A 22,471-nucleotide genomic window follows, 5' to 3' on the forward strand; every position below is an offset into this window, starting at 1 on the left:
ATGACAGCAATAGAACGTGGATGTTGTCACTGTGATTTCAGTCACGTGACAGTCAAGCCAAGATTAATGTATAGTAACATGTCATGTGTGTGTCCTTCTCCAGAAAGCTGTACTGGACTGATGGGGACAACATCAGTGTGGCCAACATGGATGGCAGCAACCATACGACGCTCTTCACCAATCAGAGGAGCCCTATAGGTGAGTTTCGTGAAAAACAATGCTGAGAGCATGAAATAAAGTGAGAGGCAGAGTAACAGAAAATTTGAGAGAGCGAGAGAGAGAGTTGACCATGTTCAGTAGTGGTGTGTCTGTCCTTTTTGTCCTCTCCAGGCCTGTCCATAGACTACGACAGACTGTGAGAGTGAAAGAGAGAGAGAGATTCTGACTGTGATCGTGTTGTGCTAACTGTAACCTTTCTGTCCCCTCCAGGCCTGTCTGTAGACTACGACAGTGAGCAGCTGTACTGGGTCAGCTCAGAGAACGGCACCATCAGTCGCTGTAAGCTGGACGGCTCAGGCCTGGAGGTCCTGGACGGGGTCAAACCGGGCAAGCTGACCAAGGCCTCTGCTCTGGCCATCATGGGTAAGGGAGAAACAGACTGTTGTGTTGAGAAACAGACACTTTAGTGTTATCCGTCAACCCCCTATTGTGTCTTTATATACCTGTCTGTTGTGACTTTGAGAGATAGTGTGTGTTCAGTTCAATTTGAAAAAGCGTTATTGTCCATTGATTACATGAGAGAGAGAATTTTCTTGAAGCTGGTTGACACAAAACACCAATTTTTAATAAACTGAATGTCCATTGTGTGCGTGCGTGCGTGCGTGCGTGCGTGCGCGCGCGCGTGCGTGTGTGTGTGTGTGTAGGAGACAAGCTGTGGTGGGCCGACCAGGGGACAGACCAGATAGGGACCTGTGATAAGAGTGACGGGGGGAACTGGAAGGTGCTACGTAACAACACTTCTCCCATGACGCACATGAAGATCTACAACGAGAGCATGCAGACTGATACAGGTAGGATATCACTGACCGTGTCACACTGAGCATGCAGACTGATAGAGGTAGGATATCACTGACCGTGTCACACTGAGCATGCAGACTGATACAGGTAGGATATCACTGACCGTGTCACACTGAGCATGCAGACTGATACAGGTAGGATATCACTGACCGTGTCACACTGAGCATGCAGACTGATACAGGTAGGATATCACTGACCGTGTCACACTGAGCATGCAGACTGATACAGGTAGGATATCACTGACCGTGTCACACTGAGCATGCAGACTGATACAGGTAGGATATCACTGACCGTGTCACACTGAGCATGCAGACTGATACAGGTAGAATATCACTGACCGTGTCACACTGAGCATGCAGACTGATACAGGTAGGATATCACTGACCATGTCACACTGAGCATGCAGACTGATACAGGTAGGATATCACTCACCATGTCACACTTACCAACTTAACAGGTACAACTCAGATGAGTTAATGAATGAATGGCACTATGCAACTGAATGAATAAGAAATGTTTTTATTTTTGAAAAGTCCTGTTTTGTTATTATTGTTTTGCTGTTCTGAACTGTCTTTTATTCTCTGTTGTCCCAGGCATCAACCTGTGTAGCAATAAGAATGGAGACTGTTCCCAGCTGTGCCTGCCCACCTCCCCGAGCACCAGAGCCTGTATGTGTACCGCAGGTTACAGCCTCCAGAGTGGGCAGCAGTCCTGCGAGGGTAACAGACCAACACATGTTAAATACTTTATTCAAATCCACAAATCACATTACATTGCAAAATGATTCAAAATATTTCAAAGGTGACAGGTGCATGACCATTCATACTGTATTTCCTATATTTAGCTACACTGTTCTACACACACCCCAGGATACACTGTATACTCTAACAGTAGTGCTATTAACTGTTATGTGTTCTCTCTCCAGGCATGGGCTCCTTCCTGCTCTACTCAGTGCATGAGGGCATTAGAGGAATCCCCCTTGACCCATCTGATCAATCCGATGCCCTGGTGCCCGTGTCTGGCACCTCGCTGGCTGTGGGCATCGACTTCCACGCTGGTGAGTGTACTGCGACGGACCCACCAACAACAATACAAGAGTTTGGTTTGAGGATCAAGTCACACCAACCGTGCTGTGAAGTGTACCTGAACTGTTATTACACTGTGCCTGCCTGAGTGATTGTTGTATCCAGTTACTTACCGTCATCACTGTCCTGCCATGTAGACAATGACACTATCTACTGGGTGGACATGGGCCTGAGCACCATCAGCAGAGCTAAGAGAGACCAGACCTGGAGAGAAGACGTGGTGACCAATGGCATTGGCAGGGTGGAGGGCATCACTGTGGACTGGATAGCAGGTCAGAGAACAACCACAGGCGCACACACACACACATAGATACACACATACATGGATCATACAGAAGCACGCACGCACACACACACATGGATTCACACATGCATAGACCATACAAAATCATGCACGCACACATGCACACACACACTGACCCCGACCCCTCCTGTCCCTCTCCTGTCCCTCTCCTGTCAGGTAACATCTACTGGACAGACCAGGGCTTTGACGTGATCGAGGTGGCCAGACTCAATGGTTCATTCCGCTATGTGGTCATCTCCCAGGGTCTGGACAAGCCCCGTGCCATCACCGTCCACCCAGAAAGAGGGTGAGTGGCTAGGGACTGAGGCTTGGCTACTGGGACTGGGGCTTGGACTGGGACTGAGGCTGGGACTGGGGTTGGGGACTGGGACTGGGGCTTGTCTAATGGGACTAGGGCTGAGACTGGAGCTTGTCTACCAGGGTTTGGCTACAAGGTCTAGGACTGGGGCTTGGCTAATGGAGGAGGGGCTTGGCTGCTGGGGCTAGGGCTTGGACTGAGGTTTGGCACCTGGGGCTTGGCTATTGGGGCTGGGGCTTGGCTATTGGGGCTGGGACTGGGGCTTTGTTATTGGAGCTGGGACTGGGGCTTGGCTACTGGAACTGGGGCTTGGCAACTGGGACTGAGGCATGACTGTTGGGGCTGGGGGCTGGGACTGGGGATTGTCTACTGCGGCTTGGCTACAGGGGCTGTTCTTGGTAATTTGGGTTCGGACTGGGGCTTTGCTACTGGGACTGGGGCTTTGCTACTGGGACTGGGGCTTGGCTACTGGGACTGAGGCTTGGCTTTTGGGGCTGGGGGCTTGGACTGGGGCTTGTCTACTGGGACTAGGGCTGGCACTGGAGCTTGGCTACTAGGGCTGGGACTGGGGCTTGGCTACTGGGACTGAGGCTTGGCTTTTGGGGCTGGGGGCTTGGACTGGGGCTTGTCTACTGGGACTAGGGCTGGCACTGGAGCTTTGCTACTAGGGCTGGGACTGGGGCTTGGCTACTGGGACTGAGGCTTGGCTATTGGGGCTGGGACAGTGGCTTGGCTACTGGGACTGGGGCTTGGCTACTGGGACTGAGGCTTGGCTATTGGGGCTGGGACTGTGGCTTGGCTACTGGTACTGGGGCTAGGCTACTGGGACTGAGGCTTGGCTATTGGGGCTGGGGGCTGGGACTGGGGATCGTCTACTGGGGCTTGGCTACAGGGGCTAGGGCTTGGATACTGGGACTGAGACTTGGCTATTGGGGCTGGGACTGGGGCTTGTCTACCAGGGCTTGGCTACTAGGGCTGGGACTGGGGCTTGGCTATTGGGACTGGGGCTTGGCTACTGGGGCTGGGGCTTGGACTGAGTCTTGGCTATTGGGGCTTGACTACTCGGACTGGGGCTTGGCTATTGGGGCTGGGGCTTGGCTACTGGGGCTGGGGCTTGGCTATTGGGGCTGGAACTGGGACTTGGTTACTTTGACTGGGGCTTGGCTACTGGGGCTGGGTCTTGGCTACTGGGGCTGGCCCTTGTCTGTCTGTGTATAGTGTAGTGCTGTATGTATCATAACATGGTTACCTACAGTATGGGGTATTATTCGTCCAGCAACCAGAAATATTTGCACTTTGATTAATAATTACAAGCAGTAGCTAGTTATATGATGGTACATTGTAAGTAAGTGTTTATTGTGATATTTAATCTATATTGAGCAAAACTAACATTGCTTTCTTTCAACCTCATATGTGTGTGTGTGTGTGTGTGTGTGTGTGTGTGTGTGTGTGTGTGTGTGTGTGTGTGTGTGTGTGTGTGTGTGTGTGTGTGTGTGTGTGTGTGTGTGTGTGTGTGTGTGTGTGTGTGTGTGTGTGTGTGTGTGTGTGTGTGTGTGTGTGTGTGTGTCTGTGTGTGTGTCTGTGTCTGTAGGTATCTATTCTGGACAGAGTGGGGTCAGGTCCCCCGTATAGAGCGGGCCTGTCTCGACGGCTCTCAGAGAGTGGTCCTGGTCAATGACAGCATCATGTGGCCCAACGGAATCTCCATCGACTACAAGGTACAGTACACACACACAAACAATTTATTTATTGAGGTTTCATTTTATTAGCAAAATCCACATTTCAGATTATTTACAAATCCTTCTTTCGGATTCACAGGTATCCAGTATTTTTCTCCTCTTTACAACCTTGTTGTTTCGAAAAAACAGAATATTTTTCTGCTTGATATTGTTGTTCTTATTGTTTGTGTGTAGGAACGGCGGTTGTACTGGTGTGATGCGCGGACTGATAGGATAGAGCGTATCAATCTGGAGAATGGAGAAAACAGAGAGCTGGTGCTGGCCAATAACAATATGGACATGTTCGCTGTGTCCGTCTTCGAGGGCTTCATCTACTGGAGTGACAGGTGAGCTGCCTGCTGTCCTATCCCTGTCATCTCCTCCTTGTTTAACCCTTAATATCCCCTGCTGCACTGCGGTAGTATGTTTGACTAACTTGACTGAAGACCTTGGCTCCTATGTGGAGCATTGACCATTGACGAACAGTAAGGACGACAGTATGCAATGGGATTACATTTCCCTCAAAGCCTATTTAAATTGACTGACAGTCTTGTATGTGAGATTGTTGCCTTCATCCAGTATACCCTTTGCATAAGTTTAATTTACTACAAATGTTGTTGTTTTTCCTCCAAGCCTGTTTAAAGTGGCTGATAGTGTTTTGTATGTTGTATTGGACCAGGACTCACGCCAACGGTTCCATCAAGAGAGGCAACAAAGACAACGCTACAGAATATGTGTATCTGAGGACAGGCATCGGTGTACAGCTGAAAGACATCAAGGTCTTCAACAGAGACAGGCAACAAGGTAAGAACACTTAACCCCTGAATTGAAATGGATTGAATTGAAATGAAATTCTCTCTAACCCTGGTGTGCTGTGTTTAGTTGTATGAGACTGATGTGTCTATGAGACTGATGTGTCTAATCAGTGTGTGTCTATGAGACTGATGTGTCTAATCAGTGTGTGTCTATGAGAATGATGTGTGTGACCAGTGTGTGTGTTCTCCCTCAGGCACCAACGTCTGTAAAAACAACAATGGCGGCTGCGAACAGCTCTGCCTTTACCGCGGCAACGGGGAGCGAACCTGCGCCTGCGCACACGGCATGCTGGCCGAGGACAGCCACAGTTGCCGCGACTATGACGGCTACCTGCTGTACTCGGAGCGGACCATTCTGAAGAGTATCCACCTATCAGACGAGACCAACCTGAACGCCCCCATCAAGCCCTTTGAGGACCCGGAACACATGAAAAACGTCATTGCCCTGACCTTTGACTACCGCGGAGGAGGGGGCAGGGGAGCCAACCGGATCTTCTTCAGTGACATACACTTTGGAAACATCCAGCAGATCAACGATGACGGATCAGAACTGCAGAAGGTTGTAGAGAGTGAGTACTAATGTTTAGTCTGTTATGTTAAAAAGAATGAGCTGGCGCACACCCAGAGAAATTATTTTGTGTAGAGGTGTTGACTAACGGCGATTAAACTGTTAGCTTTACAAATACATAAAGAGAGTCCACGCTCTATCTATATATAAAGAGAGTCCACGCTCTATCAATACATAAAGAGAGTCCACGCTCTATCTATACATAAAGAGAGTCCACGCTCTATCTATACATAAAGAGAGTCCACGCTCTATCTATACATAAAGAGAGTCCACGCTCTATCTATACATAAAGAGAGTCCACGCTCTATCTATACATAAAGAGAGTCCACGCTCTATCTATACATAAAGAGAGTCCACGCTCTATCTATACATAAAGAGAGTCCACGTTCTATCTATACATAAAGAGAGTCCACGCTCTATCTATACATAGAGTCCACGCTCTATCTATACATAAAGAGAGTCCACGCTCTATCAATACATAAAGAGAGTCCACGCTCTATCTATACATAAAGAGAGTCCACGCTCTATCTATACATAAAGAGAGTCCACGCTCTATCTATACATAAAGAGAGTCCACGCTCTATCAATACATAAAGAGAGTCCACGCTCTATCAATACATAAAGAGAGTCCACGCTCTATCTATATATAAAGAGAGTCCACGCTCTATCTATACATAAAGAGAGTCCACGCTCTATCTATACATAAAGAGAGTCCACGCTCTATCTATATATAAAGAGAGTCCACGCTCTATCAATACATAAAGAGAGTCCACGCTCTATCTATACATAAAGAGAGTCCACGCTCTATCTATATATAAAGAGAGTCCACGCTCTATCTATATATAAAGAGAGTCCACGCTCTATCAATACATAAAGAAAGTCCACGCTCTATCTATACATAAAGAGAGTCCACGCTCTATCTATATATAAAGAGAGTCCACGCTCTATCTATATATAAAGAGAGTCCACGCTCTATCTATATATAAAGAGAGTCCACGCTCTATCAATACATAAAGAAAGTCCACGCTCTATCTATACATAAAGAGAGTCCACGCTCTATCTATATATAAAGAGAGTCCACGCTCTATCTATATATAAAGAAAGTCCACGCTCTATCTATACATAAAGAGAGTCCACGCTCTATCTATATATAAAGAGAGTCCACGCTCTATCAATACATAAAGAAAGTCCACGCTCTATCTATACATAGAGTCCACGCTCTATCTATACATAAAGAGAGTCCACGCTCTATCTATACATAAAGAGAGTCCACGCTCTATCTATATATAAAGAGAGTCCACGCTCTATCTATACATAAAGAGAGTCCACGCTCTATCTATACATAAAGAGAGTCCACGCTCTATCTATACATAAAGAGAGTCCACGCTCTATCTATACATAAAGAGAGTCCACGTTCTATCTATACATAAAGAGAGTCCACGCTCTATCTATACATAAAGAGAGTCCACGCTCTATCTATACATAAAGAGAGTCCACGTTCTATCTATACATAAAGAGAGTCCACGCTCTATCTATACATAAAGAGAGTCCACGCTCTATCTATACATAAAGAGAGTCCACGCTCTATCTATACATAAAGAGAGTCCACGCTCTATCTATACATAAAGAGAGTCCACGCTCTATCTATACATAAAGAGAGTCCACGCTCTATCTATACATAAAGAGAGTCCACGTTCTATCTATACATAAAGAGAGTCCACGCTCTATCTATACATAAAGAGAGTCCACGTTCTATCTATACATAAAGAGAGTCCACGTTCTATCTATACATAAAGAGAGTCCACGTTCTATCTATACATAAAGAGAGTCCACGCTCTATCTATACATAGAGTCCACGCTCTATCTATACATAAAGAGAGTCCACCCTCTATCTATACATAAAGAGAGTCCACGCTCTATCTATACATAAAGAGAGTCCTCGCTCTATCAATACATAAAGAGAGTCCACGCTCTATCTATACATAAAGAGAGTCCACGCTCTATCTATACATAGAGTCCACGCTCTATCTATATATAAAGAGAGTCCACGCTCTATCTATATATAAAGAGAGTCCACGCTCTATCTATATATAAAGAGAGTCCACGCTCTATCAATACATAAAGAAAGTCCACGCTCTATCTATACATAAAGAGAGTCCACGCTCTATCTATATATAAAGAGAGTCCACGCTCTATCTATATATAAAGAAAGTCCACGCTCTATCTATACATAAAGAGAGTCCACGCTCTATCTATATATAAAGAGAGTCCACGCTCTATCAATACATAAAGAAAGTCCACGCTCTATCTATACATAGAGTCCACGCTCTATCTATACATAAAGAGAGTCCACGCTCTATCTATATATAAAGAGAGTCCACGCTCTATCTATACATAAAGAGAGTCCACGTTCTATCTATACATAAAGAGAGTCCACGCTCTATCTATACATAAAGAGAGTCCACGTTCTATCTATACATAAAGAGAGTCCACGCTCTATCTATACATAAAGAGAGTCCACGTTCTATCTATACATAAAGAGAGTCCACGCTCTATCTATACATAGAGTCCACGCTCTATCTATACATAAAGAGAGTCCACCCTCTATCTATACATAAAGAGAGTCCACGCTCTATCTATACATAAAGAGAGTCCTCGCTCTATCTATACATAAAGAGAGTCCACGCTCTATCTATACATAAAGAGAGTCCACGCTCTATCTATACATAAAGAGAGTCCACGTTCTATCTATACATAAAGAGAGTCCACGCTCTATCAATACATAAAGAGAGTCCACGCTCTATCTATACATAAAGAGAGTCCACGCTCTATCTATATATAAAGAGAGTCCACGCTCTATCTATACATAAAGAGAGTCCTCGCTCTATCTATACATAAAGAGAGTCCACGCTCTATCTATACATAAAGAGAGTCCACGTTCTATCTATACATAAAGAGAGTCCACGCTCTATCTATACATAAAGAGAGTCCACGCTCTATCTATACATAAAGAGAGTCCACGCTCTATCTATACATAAAGAGAGTCCACGCTCTATCTATATATAAAGAGAGTCCACGCTCTATCTATATATAAAGAGAGTCCACGCTCTATCAATACATAAAGAAAGTCCACGCTCTATCTATACATAAAGAGAGTCCACGCTCTATCTATACATAAAGAGAGTCCACGCTCTATCTATACATAAAGAGAGTCCACGCTCTATCTATACATAAAGAGAGTCCACGCTCTATCTATACATAAAGAGAGTCCTCGCTCTATCTATACATAAAGAGAGTCCACGCTCTATCTATATATAAAGAGAGTCCACGCTCTATCTATACATAAAGAGAGTCCACGCTCTATCTATACATAAAGAGAGTCCACGCTCTATCTATACATAAAGAGAGTCCACGCTCTATCTATACATAAAGAGAGTCCACGCTCTATCTATATATAAAGAGAGTCCACGCTCTATCTATACATAAAGAGAGTCCACGCTCTATCTATACATAAAGAGAGTCCACGCTCTATCTATACATAAAGAGAGTCCACGCTCTATCTATACATAAAGAGAGTCCACGCTCTATCTATACATAAAGAGAGTCCACGCTCTATCTATATATAAAGAAAGTCCACGCTCTATCTATACATAAAGAGAGTCCTCGCTCTATCTATACATAAAGAGAGTCCACGTTCTATCTATATATAAAGAGAGTCCACGCTCTATCTATACATAAAGAGAGTCCTCGCTCTATCTATACATAAAGAGAGTCCACGCTCTATCTATATATAAAGTCCCAGTCATTTATTGGGTAAAATACCAACGTTTCTGGGAGTTTATATATACAGTGTGCGACTCTCTTTTTTTATATTTATATTGTCCACAAGTGACAAAACATTCTTGCTAATCCTTTCTACAATTGAGCAAGACCATTACTTTGTAGGCCAGATCACACACTCGTACACATACAGCTCTGATCAGTTTGTGATATGATGAAGAGGAAAAAGCTAATGGCCTGAGTTGAGCTGAGCTGATTGTGTTTATTGAAATTAAATGATATTGAATAGGTTGTAAGACAGATCTTCTTCAAACCAAGCATGTTTTTCTAGGATCCATAGAATGTTTATCGAATGTCCATAAAGGGTCTGTTAATTTTCATTAAATATCCATAGAGTGTCCATAGAGGGTCCATAGTTAGTAACCCTTAGAATCCGGGTAGGGTTAGTGGTGAAGTATCTAGCTCCACAGTGTTGAAATGCTGCACCATGTCCCTGCCCCCCACCACACCTGTACACCCCCCTGCAACCCTCCCTAGCTCCATCAGATCCCTGCTGAACTTTTTGGACATGAACACGTAGAGGACGGGGTTAACCAACGTTGCAGAGAACGCCTTTAGGTAGATAAAGATGGCCACCGAGTGGTAGCCGGACGTACTGTGGGGTCACATCAGTACCTGTGGGTCTTACGTGACCCTAAAGGTACTGAAATATCTAATTTCCATAAGTATTCAGACCCTTTACTCAGTACTTTGTTGAAGCACCTTTGGCAGCGATTACAGCTTAGAGTCTTCTTGGTTATGACGCTACAAGCTTGGCACATCTGTATTTGGGGAGTTTCTCCAATTCTTCTTTGCAGATCCTCTCAAGCTCTGTCTGGGTGGATGGAGAGCATCGCTGCACAGCTATTTTCAGGTCTCTCCAGAGATGTTCGATTGGGTTCAAGTCCAGGCTCTGGCTGTGCCACTCAAGGATATTCAGAGACTTGTCCCGGAGCCACTCCTGCGTTGTCTTGGCTGTGTGCTTAGGGTCATTGTCCTGTTGGAAGGTGAACCTTCGCCCCAGTCTGAGGTCCTGAGTGCTCTGGAACAGGGATCTCTCTGTACTTTGCTCTGTTCATCTTTCCCTCAATCCTGACTAGTCTCGAAGTCCCTGCCTCTGAAAAACATTCCCACAGCATGATGCTGCCACATCCATGCTTCACTGTAGGGATGGTGCCAGGGTTCCTCCAGGCGTGAAGCTTGGCATTCAGGCCAAAGAGTTCAATCTTGGTTTCATCAGACCAGAGAATCTTGTTTCTCATGGTCTGAAAGTCCTTTAGGTGCCTTTTGGCAAACTCCAAGCAGGCTTTCATGTGCCTTTTACTGAGAAGTGACTTCCGTCTTGCCACTCTACCATAAAGGCCTGATTGGCGGAGTGCTGCAGAGATAGTTCTCTCATCTCCACAGAGGACCTCTGGAGCTCCATCAGAGTGACCATCGGGATCTTTGTCACCTCCGTGACTAAGGCCCTTCTCCCCAAATTGCTCAGTTTGGCCGAGCGGTCAACTCTAGGAAGAGTCTTGGTGCTTCCAAACTTCTTCCATTTAAGAATAATTGAGGCCACTGGATTGTTGGGGACCTTCAATGCTACAGAAATGTTTTGGTACTCTTCCCCAGATCTGTACCTCGACACAATCCTGTCTCAGAGCTCTACAGACAATTCCTTAGTTTGGTTTTTGCTCGATGTACTGTCAACTGTGGGACCTTATATAGACAGGTGTGTGCCTTTCCAAAACATGTACAATCAATTGAATTTACCACATGTTGTAGAAACATCTCAAGGATGGAATGGAAACAGGATGCATCTGAGCTCAATTTCGAGTCTCATAGCAAAAGGTCTGAAAACCTATGTAAATAAGGTATTTCTGTTTTCATTTTTAATAAATGTGCAAACATTTAAAGAAAAATGTATTTGCTTTGTCATTATGGGGTATTGTGTGTAGAATGATGAGGAAAATTTTTTATTATCCATTTTAGAATAAGGTTGTAACATAACAAAATGTGGAAAAAGTCAAGGGGCCTGAATACTTTCCGAATGCACTGTAGGTGCAACACTAGAATGGATCATGGATATCCTAGCAACATGAAATAAGTGTTTTTAACGCTTGTCCTCTGGGTTCTTTGTTTCTAGTTTTAAATCGTTTTTAACTGTACGAAATCAATCAATCAGTCAATCAATCAATCGCCTCCTTCTCCGGCCAGCAAGGGTGGACATGACCAGGCAGTGACCCACCAGGCCCATCACCAGGATGAGGCCGTCCAGCATGGGCACCAAGACCTTCATTACCTCAGTCCCATCTGTCCCATTCCCCTGGCCCCCACCACTACTACTGTTACCCAAAGCCCCCACCACTATTCTTCATCATCAGCATTTCACCACAGTTGTTTGTTGCAAAGCAAATTTGTATTGTATTTTATTCTGTTCTGTCCTCCAGAGACACAAGGCGGTGTTGATTCTTTTGACTACTAATGATCTATAATCCTGATGGTAATTATAATGGCAGACTGATAATAGGATACATAGCAGTAACATCGTCTATGACACCCTGACTCTCTGCCTGTACACTCTCCTACTGTTAAACCTTATCACTCAGAACCACATTGACTCTTCAATAAGACGACTGACAGGTTCACTGAAGCGTTCTCAATGACACTCAGCAGTTAACGGAGCACATAAGATTTAGAATCTTAAACAATGCATCTGTATCTGGGCTGTCGTTTCTTGAAAAGAATGCAGTTAAAAATCTCTCTGTTCAGCTTTGATAGACAAAGGGACCATTTGTGTCCTTGACGAGAAGGCAGCATCAATTGATGGAGATTCCCTAAGCAGTTTGTACTTGAGTTATAAAATGTTTTGCTTTATTTGTTAGTATGTACAGTCCCTTTTATCTGGGCCAGAACACCCTAGACTATGATCTCATAGGAGGGATGATTCAGAATCAGGGATGTAGTTCCAAAACTAGTTTTAATGATCCAAGATTACAAACACAAACACTTGTTCCTAGAGACTATGGCGTTGAGAGAGGAGTCCATCTCTGACATTGAAGTTGGCTGTAACAATATTCCATATCAGTATTCCACCAAATTCTGGCCCTAAGCTTGTATTGTAAAATGTCAATCCAGTCTTGTCCTTGATGTTGTATTGATTTGTTGAAACCAAGCAAAACTATAATACAAAATGATGGCCGTCGCTGTCGCTGGGAACCAACTCAGTTCTCATTAAAAGCAGCCAATTCTACTTGATGTTAAGGGCCTGACAGCGATGTCTGTAGTTTTATCGTCCGTTATAGCCTATTCAGGTGTCACATCTGGTCCCAAATTCTGATTCCACAGATAGCTAGAGGAGAGGCTGAACAACCAGCTATGCTGAGAAAGAACGAGAGGACGAAAGAAGACTAGTAAAAAATGAGAACACAAGCAGAGAAAGAGGGCTTGTTTGTCTGTTGTCAGTACTGTAGCAGCACGGCTCTGTCAGATAGGTAATGTTGTCAGTACTGTAGCAGCACGGCTCTGTCAGATAGGTAATGTAGTCAGTACTGTAGCAGCGCGGCTCTGTCAGATAGGTGATGTTGTCAGTACTGTAGCAGCGCGGCTCTGTCAGATAGGTAATGTAGTCAGTACAGTAGCAGCACAGCTCTGTCAGATAGGTGATGTTGTCAGTACTGTAGCAGCGCGGCTCTGTCAGATAGGTAATGTAGTCAGTACAGTAGCAGCACAGCTCTGTCAGATAGGTGATGTTGTCAGTACTGTAGCAGCGCGGCTCTGTCAGATAGGTAATGTAGTCAGTACAGTAGCAGCACAGCTCTGTCAGATAGGTCATGTTGTCAGTACTGCAGCAGCGCTGCTCTGTCAGATAGGTAATGTTGTCAGTACTGTAGCAGCGCGGCTCTGTCAGATAGGTAATGTAGTCAGTACAGTAGCAGCACAGCTCTGTCAGATAGGTGATGTTGTCAGTACTGTAGCAGCGCGGCTCTGTCAGATAGGTGATGTTGTCAGTACTGTAGCAGCGCGGCTCTGTCAGATAGGTAATGTTGTCAGTACTGTAGCAGCACAGCTCTGTCAGATAGGTAATGTTGTCAGTACTGTAGCAGCGCTGCTCTGTCAGATAGGTGATGTTGTCAGTACAGTAGCAGCACAGCTCTGTCAGATAGGTAATGTTGTCAGTACAGTAGCAGCACAGCTCTGCCAGATAGGTGATGTTGTCAGTACAGTAGCAGCACAGCTCTGTCAGATAGGTAATGTTGTCAGTACAGTAGCAGCGCTGCTCTGTCAGATAGGTAATGTTGTCAGTACTGTAGCAGCGCTGCTCTGTCAGATAGGTGATGTTGTCAGTACTGTAGCAGCACGGCTCTGTCAGATAGGTCATGTTGTCAGTACTGTAGCAGCAGGGCTCTGTCAGATAGGTAATGTTGTCAGTACTGTAGTAGCGCTGCTCTGTCAGATAGGTAATGTTGTCAGTACTGTAGCAGCACGGCTCTGTCAGATAGGTCATGTTGTCAGTACTGTAGCAGCAGGGCTCTGTCAGATAGGTAATGTTGTCAGTACTGTAGCAGCAGGGCTCTGTCAGATAGGTAATGTTGTCAGTACTGTAGTAGCGCTGCTCTGTCAGATAGGTAATGTTGTCAGTACTGTAGCAGCACGGCTCTGTCAGATAGGTCATGTTGTCAGTACTGTAGCAGCAGGGCTCTGTCAGATAGGTCATGTTGTCAGTACAGTAGCAGCACGGCTCTGTCAGATAGGTAATGTTGTCAGTACTGTAGCAGCGCGGCTCTGTCAAATAGGTAATGTTGTCAGTACTGTAGCAGCACGGCTCTGTCAAATAGGTAATGTTGTCAGTACTGTAGCAGCACGGCTCTGTCAGATAGGTGATGTTGTCAGTACAGTAGCAGCACGGCTCTGTCAGATAGGTAATGTTGTCAGTACTGTAGCAGCACGGCTCTGTCAGATAGGTGATGTTGTCAGTACTGTAGCAGCACGGCTCTGTCAGATAGGTGATGTTGTCAGTACAGTAGCAGCACGGCTCTGTCAGATAGGTAATGTTGTCAGTACTGTAGCAGCACGGCTCTGTCAGATAGGTAATGTTGTCAGTACTGTAGCAGCACGGCTCTGTCAGATAGGTCATGTTGTCAGTACTGTAGCAGCAGGGCTCTGTCAGATAGGTAATGTTGTCAGTACTGTAGCAGCACGGCTCTGTCAGATAGGTGATGTTGTCAGTACTGTAGCAGCACGGCTCTGTCAGATAGGTGATGTTGTCAGTACTGTAGCAGCGCTGCTCTGTCAGATAGGTGATGTTGTCAGTACTGTAGCAGCACGGCTCTGTCAGATAGGTAATGTTGTCAGTACTGTAGCAGCGCGGCTCTGTCAAATAGGTAATGTTGTCAGTACTGTAGCAGCACGGCTCTGTCAAATAGGTAATGTTGTCAGTACTGTAGCAGCACGGCTCTGTCAGATAGGTAATGTTGTCAGTACTGTAGCAGCACGGCTCTGTCAGATAGGTAATGTTGTCAGTACTGTAGCAGCACGGCTCTGTCAGATAGGTGATGTTGTCAGTACTGTAGCAGCACGGCTCTGTCAGATAGGTAATGTTGTCAGTACTGTAGCAGCACGGCTCTGTCAGATAGGTAATGTTGTCAGTACTGTAGCAGCACGGCTCTGTCAGATAGGTAATGTTGTCAGTACTGTAGCAGCACGGCTCTGTCAGATAGGTAATGTTGTCAGTACTGTAGCAGCACGGCTCTGTCAGATAGGTAATGTTGTCAGTACTGTAGCAGCACGGCTCTGTCAGATAGGTAATGTTGTCAGTACTGTAGCAGCAGGGCTCTGTCAGATAGGTGATGTAATTACGTTGGTAAACAGTTTGTAATATCAATAAGACACCTCAAGGAATTGTGGTTGCATCGTGCCGAAGAACAGCCCTTAGCCGTGGTATATTGGCTATATACCACACCCCCTTGTGCTCTATTGCTTAATTATATGCTGGGTATTTCGAGCCCTGATGCTGATTGGCTGACAGCTGTGGTATATCACACCTTATACCAGGGGTATGACAAAACATTTATTAGCATTAAGGCACCTCAGGGGTTTGTGGTATGTTGGATCACAACCCCTTGGGGCTTATTGCTTACAGTAAGTGCACACTTGTCTTTAGGGTTAGATATAGTAATACACACTAGTCTTTAGGGTTAAATATAGTAATACACACTAGTCTTTAGGGTTAGATATAGTAATACACACTAGTCTTTAGGGTTAGATATAGTAGTACATACTAGTCTTTAGGTACTGGTTGTCTTTAGGGTTAGATATAGTAATACACACTAGTCTTTAGGGTTAGATATAGTAATACACACTAGTCCTTAGGTACTGGTTGTCTTTAGAGTCAGCATATCGATTCTGCTACCAGGGCTGGTAAAACCCTGGATCATTGTTATTCTAACTTCCGCAACGCATATAAGGCCCTCCCCCGCCCTCCTGACCACGACTCCATTTTGTTGCTCCCAGCCTATAGACAGAGACTAAAACAGGAAGCCCCCATGCTCAGGTCTGTTCAACGCTGGTCGGACCAATCTGATTCCACGCTTCAAGATTGCTTCGATCACGTGGATTGGGATATGTTCCCATTGCGTCAAACAACAACATTGACGAATACGCTGATTCGGTGAGCGAGTTTATTAGCAAGTGCATCGGCGATGCCAGAACCCGTGGATTGAAGGCAGTATTCGCGCGAAACTGAAAGCGCGAACCTCTGCTTTTAACCAGGGCAAGGTGACCGGAAACATGACCGAATACAAACAGTGTAGCTATTCCCTCCGCAAGGCAATCAAACAACAACAATCAAACGGCCTACAGGGAGGAGGTGAGGGCCCTCGGAGTGTGGTGTCAGGAAAATAACCTTGCACTCAACGTCAACAAAACAAAGGAGATGATCGCGGACTTCAGGAAACAGCAGAGGGATCACACCCCTATCCACATCGACGGGACAGTAGTGGAGAGGGTAGTAAGTTTTAAGTTCCTCGGCGTACACATCACGGACAAACTGAATTGGTCCACCCACACAGACAGCGTGGTGAAGAAGGCGCAACAGCGCCTATTCAACCTCAGGAGGCTGAAGAAATTTGGCTTGTCACCAGAAGCACTCACAAACCTTTACAGATGCACAATCGAGAGCATCCTGTCGGGCTGTATCACCGCCTGGTACGGCAACTGCTCCGACCACAACCGGAAGGCTCGCCAGAGGGTAGTGAGGTCTGCACAACGCATCACCAGGGGCAAACTACCTGCCCTCCAGGACACCTACACCACCTGATGTCACAGGAAGGCCATAAAGATCATCAAGGACAACAACCACCCGAGCCACTACCTGTTCACCCCGCTATAATCCAGAAGGCGAGGTCAGTACAGGTGCATCAAAGCAGGGACAGAAAGACTGAAAAACAGCTTCTATCGCAAGGCCATCAGACTGTTAAACAGCCACCACTAACATTGAGTGGCTGCTGCCAACATACTGACTTAACTCCAGCCACTTTAATAATGGAAAAATCACTAGCCACTTTAAACAATGTCACTTAACATAATGTTTACATACCCTACATTACTCATCTCATATGTATATACTGTACTCTATACCACCTACTGCATCTTGCCTATGCCGTTCTGTACCATCTCTCATTCATATATTTTTATGTACATATTCTTCATCCCTTTACACTTGTGTGTATAAGGTAGTTGTTGTGAAATTGTTAGGTTAGATTACTCGTTGGTTATTACTGCATTGTTGGAACTAGAAGCACAAGCATTTCGCTACACTCGCATTAACATCTGCATGTGTATGTGACAAATATAATCTGATTTGATTTGATATAGTAATACACACTAGTCTTTAGGGTTAGATATAGTAATACACACTATTCTTTAGGTACTGGTTGTCTTTAGCGTTAGATATAGTAATACACACTTGTCTTTAGGTACCGGTTGTTTTTAGTTGCACTAGGGTTGATTTGCACCCCCATCCACCTTAACACCAGGGAGAAAAATAAGTAATCATTGACTTTTGAACACGAGCAAACAGTTACAGACGTCCAGGATTTTATTATTGAGCAATTGTCATAAAAATGGTCAGTGGTGTGACAACAGCAGATGCTGGAAACTCTGAGAAAAGCTCATAAGGGATGAACCTTGAAAGAGCCTATAGGGAATTATGTAATGTGAACTCTCTTCTGACTTGTATGGACAGGGCCATATAACAACGTTTCCTACTGCCATGTAAATGTCTGGACAGTTAACCATGCTTGCCACTTATTCCATCTTTTGAAGATAATTCATGATTAGAGATGAATCCTCGCCTTCAGGCACCTCATAGATAGGTTCACTCCCTTTGCCAGCTCTACACAGATACAGAAGGCATTCCCTTTCCTTTTTTCTACTGTAGATGTTTGGACTTTGTCCTCCTTAGCTCTTTTTGTCTGTTTGCTAGTGAACCACCAAGGTCTGTGACAGTAATATTGACCTTGATATGACCCCAACACTAAAGATCGACTGTCCCACTCCCTCAATAGGGCCTACACCTTTAATGGCTGTCTGTCCCCCTCTCTCTCTCTCTCTCTCTCTCTCTCTCTCTCTCTCTCTCTCTCTCTCTCTCTCTCTCTCTCTCTCTCTCTCTCTCTCTCTCTCTCTGTCTCTCTCTCTCTTTGTTTCTCTCTCTCTCTCTTTCTCTCTCTCTCTCTGCCTCTCTATCTGTCTCTCTCTCTGTCTCTCTCTTTGTCTCTCTCTCTCTCTCTCTGTCTCTCTCTCTGTCTCTCTCTCTCTCTGTCTCTCTCTCTCTCTCTGTCTCTCTCTCTCTCTGTCTCTCTCTCTCTCTCTCTCTCTCTACCCCAGATGTAGGCTCAGTGGAGGGCTTGGCGTACCACCGTGGCTGGGACACCCTCTATTGGACCAGTTACACCACCTCCACCATCACCCGACACACAGTCGACCAGGGCCGACCGCAGGCCTACGACCGCAACACCGTGGTCACCATGTCTGGAGACGACCACCCCAGGGCCTTTGTGCTGGACGAGTGTCAGGGGTGAGTGGCAGTGATGTTCTTTGTATAAAAAAATACTGTATAAATAAATTGTAGAAAGTGGTGTGAATTACTTTTAAAAGCCCCTGAAATGTTGGTCTAGGTTCAATATGCTTGTTGTAGGCCAAAGGCCGGCAGATGGCGATATTGATCTGGTATTGTTGGTTCCTTCTTACCATCCAAACATATTGCATGCAACTTGCAATACGCTGGTATCCCCTGTGGACCATGCTAGTGGCTAATGCTACTTCCTAATGTTGTGCCCTGCGTCCAGCCAGGGGTAAACAACTAACTGCTGCAACCTGATTTGCTACATGTGATACGCAACATCTGGGACTAGTATTCCTAGGCATTAGCCACTTTAGCATGGTGGTGGAAAATGTTTTCCTAAAGAAAGTACATTCTTTTCAGCCTTCTCACCATTAAATCTAGTTAAAGAGGAAATTGATGCCTTTGCAGCCTGAATGGAGAAAGTTTTAGGTACGAACCGGTCCATACGAGTGTATTGCCAGCTGCCTACAATGCGTTTGGTTGGTAAGATGGAAACGACTCAATGCCGGCCTTTGAACTATGCTCTTTGATGACTACAAGATTTGATTCGATGAAATGTCAACCGCAGCTGTTCGGTCACTTTATTAGTCCGTTAGCGGAGTTATTTATTCACTGACTCCATTACTGTCTGTTTATTATGTATAAAAACTACATGTAACTGTCCCTCTATTTCCTGTTGTGTCCTTCTCTACTAGTCTGATGTTCTGGACCAACTGGAATGAGCAGTCTCCCAGTATCATGCGTGCCAGTCTGTCTGGTGCCAACGTGCTGGTGATCATCGGGAATGACATCCGCACCCCCAACGGCCTGGCCATAGATCACCGCGCAGAGAAACTCTACTTCTCTGATGCCACACTGGACAAGATAGAGCGCTGCGAGTACGACGGCAGCAACCGCTACGTGAGTCACTTCCGTTACCTGTGTCAACCCTGTTACCTGTGTCAACTCTGTTACCTGTGTCACTTCTGTTACCTGTGTCAACTCCGTTACCTGTGTCAACTCCGTTACCTGTGTCAACTCTGTTACCTGTGTTAACTATGTTACCTGTGTCAACTCTGTTACCTGTGTCAACTCTGTTAACAGTGTCAACTCTGTTACCTGTGTCATCTCTGTTACCTGTGTCAACTCTGTTACCTGTGTCAACTCTGTTACCTGTGTCAACCCTGTTACCTGTGTTAACTCTGTTACCTGTGTCAACTCTGGTACCTGTGTCAACTCTGTTACCAGTGTCAACTCTGTTACCTGTGTCATCTCCGTTACCTGTGTCAACTCTGTTACCTGTGTCAACTCTGTTACCTGTGTCAACCCTGTTACCTGTGTTAACTCTGTTACCTGTGTCAACTCTGGTACCTGTGTCAACTCTGTTACCAGTGTCAACTCTGTTACCTGTGTCATCTCCGTTACCTGTGTCAACTCTGTTACCTGTGTCAACTCTGTTACCTGTGTCAACCCTGTTACCTGTGTTAACTCTGTTACCTGTGTCAACGCTGTTACCTGTGTCAACTCTGTTACCTGTGTCAACCCTGTTACCTGTGTCAACTCTGTTACCTGTGTCAACTCTGTTACCTGTGTCAACCCTGTTACCTGTGTTAACTCTGTCACCTGTGTCAACTCCGTTACCTGTGTCAACCCTGTTACCTGTGTTAACCCTGTTACCTGTGTCAACCCTGTTACCTGTGTCAACTCTGTTATCTGTGTCAACTCTGTTACCTGTGTCAACTCTATTACCTGTGTCAACCCTGTTACCTGTGTTAACTCTGTTACCTGTGTCAACCCTGTTACCTGTGTTAACTCTGTTACCTGTGTCAACTCTGGTACCTGTGTCAACTCTGTTACCAGTGTCAACTCTGTTACCTGTGTCATCTCCGTTACCTGTGTCAACTCTGTTACCTGTGTCAACTCTGTTACCTGTGTCAACCCTGTTACCTGTGTTAACTCTGTTACCTGTGTCAACGCTGTTACCTGTGTCAACTCTGTTACCTGTGTCAACCCTGTTACCTGTGTCAACTCTGTTACCTGTGTCAACTCTGTTACCTGTGTCAACCCTGTTACCTGTGTTAACTCTGTCACCTGTGTCAACTCCGTTACCTGTGTCAACCCTGTTACCTGTGTTAACCCTGTTACCTGTGTCAACCCTGTTACCTGTGTCAACTCTGTTATCTGTGTCAACTCTGTTACCTGTGTCAACTCTATTACCTGTGTCAACCCTGTTACCTGTGTTAACTCTGTTACCTGTGTTAACTCTGTTACCTGTGTCAACTCTGTTACCTGTGTCAACCCTGTTACCTGTGTCAACCCTGTTACCTGTGTCAACTCCTTGCGACAGAGTCACTATAGACTCCTAGGATCAGCAGATGTATGTTCTCTAATCTAACCATTTTATTTGTTTTTAGTCATTATCGAAAAAATATATCTTATTTTTGATTGTGAGAGTATTGTGCCTTCGGTCTAAATTAAGCACTTCTAATCCTGGTGTTTATAAACCAACCACTTTCGTGTGGCCAACTTTTTACTAACCATGTGACTGCCCCCCATAGGTGGTGGTGAAGAATGAGCCAGTGCATCCGTTTGGCCTCGCGGTGTATGGGGACTACATCTTCTGGACTGATTGGGTCCGCAGGGCCGTGCTCAGAGCTGACAAGTTTGTGGGCAGAGACATGAGGTTACTGAGAAATGACATCCCCCAGCAGCCAATGGGAATAATCGCTGTGGCCAACGACACCAACAGCTGTGAGTGGTGGAACTCATAGGTCAAAAGTGGGCGGGGCATTTATGCTGAGGAACTACCAGAAAGAAAGATGGTTTCAAATTGTTCTACTTAATCATGTGCAAATAGATTTTGATCAATTGATTGGTATTGGTATTTCATTAGGATCCCCCTTAGCTGTTTACAAAAGCAACAGATACTTGTCCTTGTGCCCACACAAAACATAAAACATGGCATAATACAGAACATGAATTAACCAGATTTACATTTTATTTGTCACATGCTTTGTAAACAACAGGTGTAAACTAACAGTGAAATGCTTTCTTACGGGCCAACAATGCAAAAACAAAAGATGAAACATAATAACACAAGGAATACGTTTACGATTGTTCCTCACCAGGTGAGTTCTCCCCCTGTCTGACCAACAACGGGGGCTGTCAGGACCTGTGTCTGCTCACCTCAGACGCGAGGGTCAACTGTAGTTGCCGTGGAGACCGCAGACTCCTGGAGGACAACAGCTGTTCAGGTGAGAAGGGGCGGGGCACAGTTGTAGCAACGTTGGTTGGATGCGCTATACTTGGGCGAGGAGTAACGTTGCTGTAGTCTTCCAAAGCCAGACTCTGAGGAGCAGTAGAAACCGCGCGGGCGGTCTTCACTTGATCGACTCTAACTTTGTCAAATAAGCACCAATCGGGGTCAAACAAAGCTATCCAGAAACCCTGTATTTGTCGCAAAATGTACCTGCTAACATTGTGCGACAGCATGCCTTTTAGTTTTGGACAAAAATTATAAGAGTATTCATAGATATGAAGTTATGAAAACTGGTTGTGTTACAAATATTTCACTTATAATATGGCTACTAATACTGGAAAAGCTAAATCAAAGTCCAAGTTTACAGATTTGACGATATTCTTGCAGAAAAATGTAATATGAATGCTTTTCCCAAATGTACCTGGGTGACTTCACACTAAATGTAATGTAGTTCGCTCATACTTCAAGTTATCCGTCTGAACTTTGCACATACACTGCTG

At 45.1% G+C, this 22,471-nt stretch overlaps 1 protein-coding gene across 3 annotated transcripts in view; it reads left to right on the forward strand.

Moving 5' to 3' along the window:
- LOC110531237 (low-density lipoprotein receptor-related protein 1) overlaps positions 1 to 22,471 on the forward strand; it is a 247,203-nt gene that overhangs the window by 158,612 nt on the left and 66,120 nt on the right. For all 3 annotated transcript variants that reach the window (XM_036988705.2, XM_036988706.2, XM_090185209.1), the window contains exons 32-46: positions 104 to 198; positions 430 to 582; positions 864 to 1,010; positions 1,611 to 1,736; positions 1,943 to 2,074; positions 2,240 to 2,374; positions 2,563 to 2,692; positions 4,296 to 4,422; positions 4,618 to 4,769; positions 5,102 to 5,226; positions 5,432 to 5,806; positions 18,496 to 18,685; positions 19,429 to 19,633; positions 21,271 to 21,463; positions 21,841 to 21,966. In XM_036988705.2, the coding sequence (XP_036844600.2) occupies positions 104 to 198; positions 430 to 582; positions 864 to 1,010; positions 1,611 to 1,736; positions 1,943 to 2,074; positions 2,240 to 2,374; positions 2,563 to 2,692; positions 4,296 to 4,422; positions 4,618 to 4,769; positions 5,102 to 5,226; positions 5,432 to 5,806; positions 18,496 to 18,685; positions 19,429 to 19,633; positions 21,271 to 21,463; positions 21,841 to 21,966 (2,411 nt within the window). The remainder of the gene's footprint in view (positions 1 to 103; positions 199 to 429; positions 583 to 863; positions 1,011 to 1,610; positions 1,737 to 1,942; positions 2,075 to 2,239; positions 2,375 to 2,562; positions 2,693 to 4,295; positions 4,423 to 4,617; positions 4,770 to 5,101; positions 5,227 to 5,431; positions 5,807 to 18,495; positions 18,686 to 19,428; positions 19,634 to 21,270; positions 21,464 to 21,840; positions 21,967 to 22,471) is intronic.

This window comes from Oncorhynchus mykiss, chromosome 9, assembly GCF_057628025.1.
Source record: "Oncorhynchus mykiss isolate SJ-2025 chromosome 9, ASM5762802v1, whole genome shotgun sequence".
NCBI lineage: Eukaryota > Metazoa > Chordata > Actinopteri > Salmoniformes > Salmonidae > Oncorhynchus > Oncorhynchus mykiss.